The following is an 11,499-nucleotide window of genomic DNA, read 5'->3' on the forward strand; positions in this document are numbered from 1 at the left end:
ACACAGGAAGGAAGGAAGTGAACGGGGAGAGGAAACCAGTGTGGGGGCTGCAGGATCAGTGGGCTTCACCTGAGTCAAAGAGAGTGGAAATAAAGAAGTGTGGGAAACAAAACGAGCAACAGCAAAACAAGAAGGGACTTGAGAGAATGATGCTCTGCTGATGAGAGGGAAGACAGTGTCTGAAAATAATACAACAAATAGTGCACAGATTTGAAAAGTAGCTCCCTTGATTCTAAGCTTTGTTTGAGTGTCTGTTCTGTAGGAAATGGTTTTAACACATGAAATCAGCACTGTAATAAATGAGTATGTCAGTAACGTACACACCCTGTCTGATAACACTAGAACATGTCTAGTTCTCATAATATACAGCCTGCCCTGGACTGGAGGGACCACCCTTCACGTTCTCTTAGGGGGGTGAGCAGTTCAGACTCTGTGCCTCAAGCTTGCCCTGAACTGGAGGGAAGAAAGCAGTTGGTGCTCAGAGACAAGTTTGTGGTTGAGGACTAATGGACTTTGAGATGTGGATTAATGCCCACGAGGATGGAACTCCAGCAAACTCACTTCCCTTGTGCTCTTGTGAGGATTCAGACCCACACAGAAGTGAAGGTCTAGTGCAGTCAGATACATACTGTAGCTATAGAAGGGTTACTGTGACAATGCCATTCTCAAACTCCAGTCCCACTCCAAACTCTCTCCTCTCCGCCCCTCTCACACTGATTCAGCAGTCTCTGCTCAGCCTGCCTGTCTAAACCTGGCCTCAGTCCCAAACCCTGCCTCTTAGAGCTGAACTCAATTCCAGGAAATCAGCACAGTGAAGTTTCTGTTGTGAAATCGTCAGGCTCTCTCTCTCACGGCAGCAAGAATGGCTTCAAACTTGTGGTCAGAGGATCGGTTGAGCTGTTCAGTGTGTCTGGAGCTATTGAAGGACCCAGTCGCTATTCCATGTGGACACAGTTACTGTATGGGGTGTATTAAGAACTGCTGGGATCACACTGATCATACAGGTGTCTACAGCTGCCCCCAGTGCAGAGAGACCTTTACCCCAAGACCTATTCTGTGCAGAAACACTGTGCTGGCTGACATTGTGGAGAAATTAAAGAAGACAGGACTCAATCCTCCTCCTGCTCAAAGTTATGCTGGACCTGGAGATGTGCCGTGTGATTTCTGCACTGGGAGAAAGTTCAAAGCTGTGAAATCCTGTTTGACGTGCCTGGCCTCTTACTGTGAAACACACGTCAAGCCACACTATGAGGGGGCTGCTTTCAAGAGGCACAAGCTGATCAATGCAACTGGAAATCTGGAGCAGAAGCTTTGTGCTGAACACCAAAAGGTTTTGGAGGTCTTCTGTAGAACCGATCAGACGTGTATTTGCTATTTGTGTACACAGGATGAACACAAGAGTCATGATACAGTCTCAGCTGAGAAAGAATGGACTGGGAAACAGGTAACGGTTTGAACCATTTCCCTGTAGCTATCCTAGAAGATAAGAATTCCAGGGATATTTAACATGTCTGTTTACTAGGTTATACAGTTTCACATTAGATCAGATTTGAATTGTATATTAAGAGCTATTTAAAGAGCCCTAGTTTTTTAATTGCTCTCTCTAAACTATAATGCATTACAATGTATGTCAGGGTGTAACAGGGGCGTTGTTATGGGTGTGGCTATTGCTGATAGACAGGAGAGACAGGGGTGGTTTTCTTTGATAGAAAAACACAAAACATTCAAAACAAAACACTGCTCGAAAACAACTAGAAAATAGAAGTTTACCAAACAAGAAAGGAGGTCCCGTTCCAGGAGCAGCCCCCCTGACACCTCCTCTCTAGACTTGGGAGGGATTAAAATCCCCTAAACTTGTTCCCTATTCCTTCCAGTGCTAGCGAGACTGGTTAACTCACACAGTGATCCGAGATACATTTTCCTCTTGTGTTTTTCTCCCCCTGGTTAACACACGCAGTCGTGAGGATCCTACAGCAACACTCTCCTTCCCAGACAGTCTGTATCCCTGCTTGAACCAAGAAACTGGCTTTTCAGCCCCTTTTAAAGGCATGCGGACAGGGAAAATTGATAATCAATGAATCAATTAACACCCGGCCACATTCCACCCTGGATTTGAATAAGCCATGCCATATCTAGCACACACTTGAGTAGCAAAAACATTTCCAATCAAACAAAACCACACTGTTTCCACGTGCAGGACCTCAGCCCTGCCTCACTGGGTAAGAAGGATTTGTTCAGCTGTTTTGTGCTGCATTGGAATTTGAAATGTAAAATTAGCATGAATTATAGTCCTAGTGTTTTTTTATGTATCTTGCAACTTAATAAAATCATAGGTCAGTTTCATTGTTTAAGATATTATAGTGCAACTAGTCACTCATAATTATTACAAACATTATAAAGAGGTAAGGGGGCAAGAAAATAGAAAATATATTTGAACGAAAATGATTCTGTCAGTTTCAGTAGCATTCTTAGACAGGCCTGTGTTGGGTGTGACAGGATATCACTCAATGCCTCATCAGAAATGTCACTGTGTCACTGTGTTTCTACACAGAAGCAGCTGGGAGAGACACAGACAGAAATACAACAGAGAATCCAGGAGAGACTGAAAGAAGTGAAGGAGCTCAAACAGGCTGTGGAGTCACTGAAAGTGGGTATTGACAAGAGGGGGTTATTATTATTATTATTATTATTATTATTATTATTATTATTATTATTATTATTATTATTATTATTATTAACAGATGGACTGGAACACATCTGCAGAAGTTTGCTGTCTATGTCTGATGTGTTTTTGATATCAATTCTAACCATGTCTCCTCTACTGTGTTCCTTCACTCAGAGATCTGCATGCATAGAAATAAAGGAAAGTGAGAAGATCTTTACTGAGCTGATCCGATCCATTGAGAAGATCCACACTGAGGTTACTGAGCTGATTGGAGCTAACGAGAAGGCTGCAGTGAATCAGGCTGAAGGACGCATGAAGAAACTGGAGCAGGAGATTGCTGAGCTAAGGAGGAGAAACGCTGAGCTGAAACAGCTTTCAGAGACAGAGGATCACATCCATTTTCTACAGGTAACATCACTGCTTGTTAGAAAATCTCAAGCACATAACTGGGACGCTTTCACACAGACCTCTCCAATTGAATGAATCCTTGCTTTTCACCAGGAATGTTTTGGAGCCCATTCTGTTTCACTGAAAACTCCTTTTCTCCACTTTCCTGTTGTAGAATTTCCAGTCTCTCTGTGCCCCTCCTGAAGCTGGAGACTTACCCAGCGTTACTGTCAATACAGACATCTCTTTTGGGGCTGTGAGGAAAGCTGTATCTGAACTTAAAGACCATATTGAAGACTTCTGCAAGGGGGAATTAGTCAAAATAAGCACAACAGGTTGGTGTGAAGTAGATTCCTTTGGTAGATATTTGGTAGAGATGTTAGGAAGCGTGTTAAAATGACGCGCTGTAACATTTCTGTGTTCCCTGGTTTGTTGCGAGGGCGGTTGTGTTTGCTATCATTTCTGTGACCCTTTTTGTGAGAAGTGGATTCCCTTCAGTCAGAATCAGAGTGTATTGCAGCGCCTCTTGGTCTGGGGCCGGTTGATTTTTGGGGTGTCGGGTGTATAAAGGTTCCGGGGACCCCCTCATGGGAAATGCAGTTCGCTCCGAAGCTGGAATGCAGAGAGGCTGTGTGTGTGTGTGTCAGTGTGTGTGTGTGTGGTGTCAGTGTGTAGTGTGTGGTGTGTGTGTGTGTGTCAGTGTGTTTGTGTGTGTGTGTGTGTGTGTGTGTCAGTGTGTGTGTGTGTGTGTGTGTGTGTGTGTGTGTGTGTGTGTGTGTGTGTGTCAGTGTGTGTGTGTGTGTGTGTGTGTGTCAGTGTGTGTGTGTGTGTGTGTGTGTCAGTGTGTGTGTGTGTGTGTGTGTGTGTGTGTGTGTGTCAGTGTGTGTGTGTGTGTGTGTGTGCAGTGTGTGTGTGTGTCAGTGTGTGTGTGTGTGTGTGTGTGTGTGTGTGTGTGTGTGTGTGTGTGTGTGTGTGTGTGTGTGTGTGTGTGTGTGTGTGTGTGTGTGTGTGTGTGTGTGTGTGTCAGTGTGTGTGTGTGTGTGTGTGTGTGTGTGTGTGTGTGTGTGTGTGGGTGAAGCAGTGTGTGTGTGTGTGTGTGTGTGTGTGTGTGAGTGTGTATAATCATTATTTTTAAACTATAATATCGTCCCACTGCGGCTCTCAGTGATGCAGTTTTACGATTGCTTCAGCTCACATTCAGCAGTTTCCTCAGGCTGTGTGACTGACATATAATCTGACCAATGAAAACGCAGAAAGGATGGAAACAGTTGTATTATTGGCTGATCGCCCCAAAACACCAAAAATAACGTCTGATAACTGTTGGGTGGAGCAGGGAGCAGGGAGGAGGGAGGAGGGAGGAGGAACGGGGACTGATGATGCAGGGAGGAGGGAGTGATTTGAGGATGCAGCAGACAATGACTGTTGTGTGTTTCAATTCTATTTCTCTCTTTTCTTCTGCCCAGTGAATGAAGTTGCAGTTTACAGTCTGCAGGCTCCAGAGCCAAGGAACAGAGCTGAGTTTTTAAAATGTAAGTCTGTTTTCACTGAAACATTTGATTGAAAGATGTGTCACTCCATTGTGAGAAGAGCTAACACTATTCACAGATACCAAGATATTTAGGTAGAGGAAGATCTGTGTGGGTAAAATATAAACAAATGCCCCCCCCAGTGGATATGCATGTATTCACCTGTCCCAATACTTGCTGGAGGGGAGCATATCATATTTTACAATGATTAGCATCATGACTGTGTGCATTGATTGCCAGCTGCAAAATGAATTCACACAAACTCCTTTTACTCCCTTCTGTCCCTTTGTACCTCAATGCCTCTTCTGTTTTCAAGCTGTAGCCTTATCTCAGAAACAGCCTTTATAAAAAGACCCTGCTGTAATATGTATTGATCAGTCTGTCTTTGTGTTGGTTCTGTACCATTCAAACCTAGTGGAGATTTTCTCAGTGATTTGACTTTTCTAACCGTCTCTCCTCTACCCGTCCTCTTCTCTTCAATCAGATTCCTGTCAGCTCACACTGGACCCCAACACAGCGCATAGAGAGCTCAGTCTGTCTGAAGGGAACAGAAAGGTGACACGGAGGAGAGAGACCCAGCGATGTGCTAATGATCACCCAGAGAGATTTGATAGCTGGGAACAAGTGCTTTGCAGAGAGGGTTTGTCTGGGGCTCGCTGTTACTGGGAGATTGAGTGGAGTGGGGGAGCGGCTTCTATAGGAGTCACATATAAAGGAATCAGCAGGAAAGGAGGGGCTTGTTCCTGTGCTCTTGGATGCAATGAAAAGTCATGGAGTTTGTTCTGCTCTGGATCCAGTTACTCTGCCTGGCACAATAACAATGAAACTGCAATAACTGCCCCCCTCTCCCCCAGAATAGGAGTGTATCTGGACTTTAATGCCGGCACTCTGTCCTTTTATGGCGTCTCTGACACAATGACCCTCCTGCACAGATTCCAAACCACATTCACTGAGCCGCTCTATCCTGGGTTTAGGCTTGGTTATTATGATTCCAGTGTAACAATCTACCAGCTGAACTAGACTGTCTTGTGTTGTAAGAAACCCTTTGTATTGAACTCCCTGTCTGTCCTCTCCACTCCTCTGCTGAAGGGAATGTTCAATCTGACACAACTTTGGATGAAAGTTAGGGGGTAAAACGGCGCCCCCTGCAGAGTGAAACGAGGTGAATTATTTGTTTTTACACTTGGGGCCGAGGCAGCCTCATTTTTACTGTTTAATCTGTCAGGGGAGTGTTTTTGTAATTGCAAACACTCACAACTGGACAGCTGTTTCAGCATCAAATGTTCAAAATGTCCTGAGTATTTATTGATTACAAACACATACACAGCACCAAGTGGCAGACTTAGTTGGCATCTCTGCACAGTGCTAGAATTCCCACAGCAAGTACTGAGAAGTATCTCTTAAGCTGATTGTAGCTCACTAAATAATCCCACAATGTGTTCCTATATTGCACTTCCATTGGCTACATAGGTCTCAAATGTGCAGGTTTGAAAAACATGACGGGCAAGATTCTCAGAAAACCATGATCTTGTTTCGAATTGGATTTTGTCTATCAAATGGATATTTATAGATATTTATAGTATCTAGCTGAACTATTTGGGATTTAGGTGCATCTGGCAAATCTATAAACCCTGGGGCTTCATACATACCTTTATACAGGCAAGCAATAGGTACAAGATGCCTTTTCCTCGTGTTATTATTAGAATTTTGTTTGTAAAGGATCCCATTCTGAAATGGTTGGATAATTACCCTAACGAGCATTTAATTAGATGCACCGGGTCTACTCGTCAGGCAGTTCAAAGTTTCAATATTATAACTGTTTGCTTATTTGAACAATAATGTGAGTGAAATATCATCACAAGAAAGAAGACATTTCCATGGATATCGTAAATCCCAATCAAACTGCATTACATGTGCAATCTGCCCACAGTGGAAAAGCAGAAACGTGTTTTAAGCCTGGCCTTTGTCGCCCTCTTCAGGACAAACTGTGCAGCTGCGCAGAGCCTGATTGAAAGCAATTCTTTTCACTTGGTGTGGTTCCATTGGAAATGTAGGGCCCTATTCACACAACCTTGAGGACTGTTCTAAGCGCTGTTTTATTAAAGACTCTTTATTGTAGCTTAAATCAAGTTAAATCAAGTTGTTTAGAGAGGGTGAGAAGTTTGTTTGTTAATTTTATTGTTTATTATTATTCAAAGCACTGTTTAAGGTCAGCAGTCTTTATAATCACGTTTTAAATTAAAACCAAAATATGAATGTAAATAAGCACCATTTTAATAACCTTTATTTTATGTTTCTGTACTTCAATTAATGCAAACCTTTTTTCCCTGTACTTTTCCTTTAAATATTTTGTAAAGTTTTAATTTTCAATAAATGTTTTGTTCTGCACCTACTTCTGAAATGAACATAAACTAAGTGGACTGTCAACAGCAGCTGCTCTCTGGAAATGTGAAGAGCACAAAAAAGCTTTGTAGAAAATGTTAAACACACATAAAAGATATTCTACTATACAATACCAGCAGAGCAGCCTGTTTCATGTCTTTGTAACTAAACAATACCAGCAGAGCAGCCTGTTTCATACAGGTCTTTGTAACTAAACAATACCAGCAGAGCAGCCTGTTTCATACAGGTCTTTGTAACTAAACAATACCAGCAGAGCAGCCTGTTTCATACAGGTCTTTGTAACTAAACAATACCAGCAGAGCAGCCTGTTTCATACAGGTCTTTGTAACTAAACAATACCAGCAGAGCAGCCTGTTTCATACAGGTCTTTGTAACTAAACAATACCAGCGAGCAGCCTGTTTCATACAGGTCTTTGTAACTAAACAATACCAGCAGAGCAGCCTGTTTCATACAGGTCTTTGTAAACAATACCAGCAGAGCAGCCTGTTTCATACAGGTCTTTGTAAACAATAAACAATACCAGCAGAGCAGCCTGTTTCATACAGGTCTTTGTAAGGTCTTTGTAACTAAACAATACCAGCAGAGCAGCCTGTTTCATACAGGTCTTTGTAACTAAACAATACCAGCAGAGCAGCCTGTTTCATACAGGTCTTTGTAACTAAACAGTACCAGCTGCCTGGGTCTTTGATGCAAGAAGAATAATAAGCAGAGCAATTCAATCTGGGTCTACAAGAAGAATGTCAGTCTTTCAAAGGTTTGCCAGCCAGTTGAAGGAGCCAATGATAGCAGGATAATACTATTGTGAAGCTGCTCAAAGAACACTACAGGCATGTATCCAATCACAGCAGCGCAGCCTCTCAGCTTGTATCCAATCACAGCAGCGCAGCCTCTCAGCTTGTATCCAATCACAGCAGCGCAGCCTCTCAGCTTGTATCCAATCACAGCAGCGCAGCCTCTCAGCGTATCCAATCACAGCAGCGCAGCCTCTCAGTATCCAATTGTCAGCTTGTATCCAATCACAGCAGCCGCAGCCTCTCAGCTTGTATCCAATCACAGCAGCCGCAGCCTCTCAGCTTGTATCCAATCACAGCAGCCGCAGCCTCTCAGCTTGTATCCAATCACAGCAGCGCAGCCTCTCAGCTTGTATCCAATCACAGCAGCCGCAGCCTCTCAGCTTGTATCCAATCACAGCAGCGCGCAGCCTCTCAGCTTGTATCCAATCACAGCAGCCGCAGCCTCTCAGCTTGTATCCAATCACAGCAGCCTCTCGCTTGTAGCCTCTCAGCTTGTATCCAATCACAGCAGCCGCAGCCTCTCAGCTTGTATCCAATCACAGCAGCCGCAGCCTCTCAGCTTGTATCCAATCACAGCAGCGCAGCCTCTCAGCTTGTATCCAATCACAGCAGCGCAGCCTCTCAGCTTGTATCCAATCACAGCAGCGCAGCCTCTCAGCTTGTATCCAATCACAGCAGCAGCAGCCTCTCAGCTTGTATATGCTCTCTTGTATCCTAGCAGCCTCTCATCACAGCATCGCAGCCTCTCAGCTTTTTAATCAGCTTGAAACTCGATTGTAAATTGCTTTTGTGTTTTTTGGCCCCCCTGTGTCCTGGGCCCAGGTTCATTGCACCCCTTGAACCCCCTTATTTGCGCCCCTGGTTTCAGTCTAAACCCGTGATTATCTGCATCCAGCCTAAGAGGGGTTTCCATTGTAACCGAAGCAGGGCTATTTTTGAATCAGCACAATGTGTTTCTAAACTAGCAGAGCTTGTCTTTCGCGCTGAATGAAGAGGCTTGCGAACACGATGCATTATTTTCCAGCGCAGTGTTACCTGTTAAGTCTGCTTCTGTCCACGTAGCTTTTTGACTCGCTGAACAAAGATGTCATTGATAGCTGTGGAAAAGCGCGCTGCGACACGGCTGCTGTCACTTTCCCACACGACAGAGCCTGCTGTCCTGGGACGGGCAGGAGTGAGGGCCGGTCATGAGGTACCCTGGCGCTACTGCTTTCTGATTTGCACCCTGAGCGTTTTGCGTACCTAATGAACCCTTTCAATGTGACGACAGTCCGGCTGAGTGCGGGGTAAGGCCGGCCCTGCATGCTTGTCTCCTCTTTGATTCTCCTGAGCTGTTTTGAAGACGCAGAGAGCTGCTGTGGAAAGATAGCTGTAAAAGTGAATATCTGTGTGCGAACAGGAAGAGAAGGAGCTGCTGTACAGACTGAGCAGCTGCCTCATTGGAAATGCACAGCTCCTCTCCATGCAGCAGCTCTGCTCTTTCACTTCGTTTCAATAGCTCTGTAGATCTAAAGCACAGACTGGCAATGCTGCACACATTCTCATGCCAATCACACCTGATTCTGAATTTCAACAGGGGGGCGGGAGAAGCAGAAATATCACCTCGAAATATTGCATTGCTTTGAAATGCTGCTACTGAATCTACATGCATAGCATGCTGTGTTAAACTGGGATAAAGGCAGAAGAACGGGTTTTAAAATCACGAGGCCAGCACTTTCAATGTGATATCTTTCCTCCTTTCTCTTAGTATTGTATTAACATCACTGCACCGCTCCTCCATTGGAATCTTATAAACTGGGAGAGAAGAGCCACAGGATTCCCTGGACGAGATTCTGCTCTAGTGGCTGAAACACAGAGACAGTATTTTAATAAGAAGGGGCTTGTATAAAGAGAACACTTTCTCAACAAGTGATGTTTTCATATGTGTGCAGAGCACGAGAGATCTCAGTGAATGATAAACAGTGACAAACATCTCAGTTTCTGCTCAAACTGCTTATCAAAACCTGGCCTCAATCCCAAACCCCGCCTCTTAGAGCTAACTATAACTACTGGAATTCAGAAACACAGGGAAGTGTCGTTTGTTGTGTCATTGCAGTAAGAATGGCCTTCACCTGCCATAGCACTGTCAATAGCACAGCACGGGACTGACTCACCTGCTATAGCACTGTCAATAGCACAGCACGGGACTGACTCACCTGCTATAGCACTGTCAATAGCACAGCATGGGACTGATTCACCTGCCATAGCACCGTCAATAGCACAGCATGGGACTGATTCACCTGCTATAGCACTGTCAATAGCACAGCATGGGACTGATTCACCTGCTATAGCACTGTCAATAGCACAGCATGGGACTGATTCACCTGCTATAGCACTGTCAATAGCACAGCATGGGACTGATTCACCTGCTATAGCACTGTCAATAGCACAGCATGGGACTGATTCACCTGCTATAGCACTGTCAATAGCACAGCATGGGACTGATTCACCTGCTATAGCACTGTCAATAGCACAGCATGGGACTGATTCACCTGCTATAGCACTGTCAATAGCACAGCATGGGACTGATTCACCTGCTATAGCACTGTCAATAGCACAGCATGGGACTGATTCACCTGCTATAGCACTGTCAATAGCACAGCATGGGACTGATTCACCTGCTATAGCACTGTCAATAGCACAGCATGGGACTGATTCACCTGCTATAGCACTGTCAATAGCACAGCATGGGACTGATTCACCTGCTATAGCACTGTCAATAGCACAGCATGGGACTGATTCACCTGCTATAGCACTGTCAATAGCACAGCATGGGACTGATTCACCTGCTATAGCACTGTCAATAGCACAGCATGGGACTGATTCACCTGCTATAGCACTGTCAATAGCACAGCATGGGACTGATTCACCTGCCTAGCACTGTCAATAGCACAGCATGGGGCTGATTCACCTGCTATAGCACTGTCAATAGATTCACCTGCTATAGCACAGCACAGCATGGGACTGATTCACCTGCTATAGCACTGTCAATAGCACAGCATGGGGCTGATTCACCTGCTATAGCACTGTCAATAGCACAGCATGGGACTGATTCACCTGCTATAGCACTGTCAATAGCACAGCATGGGACTGATTCACCTGCTATAGCACTGTCAATAGCACAGCATGGGACTGATTCACCTGCTATAGCACTGTCAATAGCACAGCATGGGACTGATTCACCTGCTATAGCACTGTCAATAGCACAGCATGGGACTGATTCACCTGCTATAGCACTGTCAATAGCACAGCATGGGGCTGATTCACCTGCTATAGCACTGTCAATAGCACAGCATGGGGCTGATTCACCTGCTATAGCACTGTCAATAGCACAGCATGGGACTGATTCACCTGCTATAGCACTGTCAATAGCACAGCATGGGGCTGATTCACCTGCTATAGCACTGTCAATAGCACAGCATGGGACTGATTCACCTGCTATAGCACTGTCAATAGCACAGCATGGGGCTGATTCACCTGCTATAGCACTGTCAATAGCACAGCATGGGTCTGATTCACCTGCTATAGCACTGTCAATAGCACAGCATGGGACTGATTCACCTGCTATAGCACTGTCAATAGCACAGCATGGGACTGATTCACCTGCTATAGCACTGTCAATAGCACAGCATGGGGCTGATTCACCTGCTATAGCACTGTGAATAGCACAGCATGGGGCTGATT

At 44.8% G+C, this 11,499-nt stretch overlaps 1 protein-coding gene across 1 annotated transcript; it reads left to right on the forward strand.

The window, feature by feature from the left end:
* The first annotated feature begins 826 nt into the window (after positions 1-826).
* On the forward strand, positions 827-6,694 carry LOC121312191 (tripartite motif-containing protein 16-like). Its single transcript, XM_041244144.1, has 6 exons — positions 827-1,444; positions 2,552-2,647; positions 2,840-3,073; positions 3,228-3,387; positions 4,516-4,581; positions 5,063-6,694. The coding sequence occupies exons 1-6, from the start codon at positions 863-865 to the stop codon at positions 5,596-5,598; spliced, it is 1,674 nt and encodes a 557-aa protein (XP_041100078.1). The 5' UTR covers positions 827-862; the 3' UTR covers positions 5,599-6,694.
* Positions 6,695-11,499: the final 4,805 nt, after the last annotated feature.

This window comes from Polyodon spathula, unplaced genomic scaffold (genome assembly GCF_017654505.1).
Source record: "Polyodon spathula isolate WHYD16114869_AA unplaced genomic scaffold, ASM1765450v1 scaffolds_3683, whole genome shotgun sequence".
Lineage (NCBI taxonomy): Eukaryota > Metazoa > Chordata > Actinopteri > Acipenseriformes > Polyodontidae > Polyodon > Polyodon spathula.

Excerpts from the sequence above, each read along its gene's own strand:
- LOC121312191 (XM_041244144.1), top strand. The coding sequence starts at position 863 with ATGGCTTCAAACTTGTGGTCAGAGGATCGGTTGAGCTGTTCAGTGTGT. Across the intron at positions 3,074-3,227 it reads ATCACATCCATTTTCTACAG|AATTTCCAGTCTCTCTGTGC; the intron begins GTAACATCACTG and ends TTCCTGTTGTAG. Across the intron at positions 4,582-5,062 it reads CAGAGCTGAGTTTTTAAAAT|ATTCCTGTCAGCTCACACTG; the intron begins GTAAGTCTGTTT and ends CTCTTCAATCAG.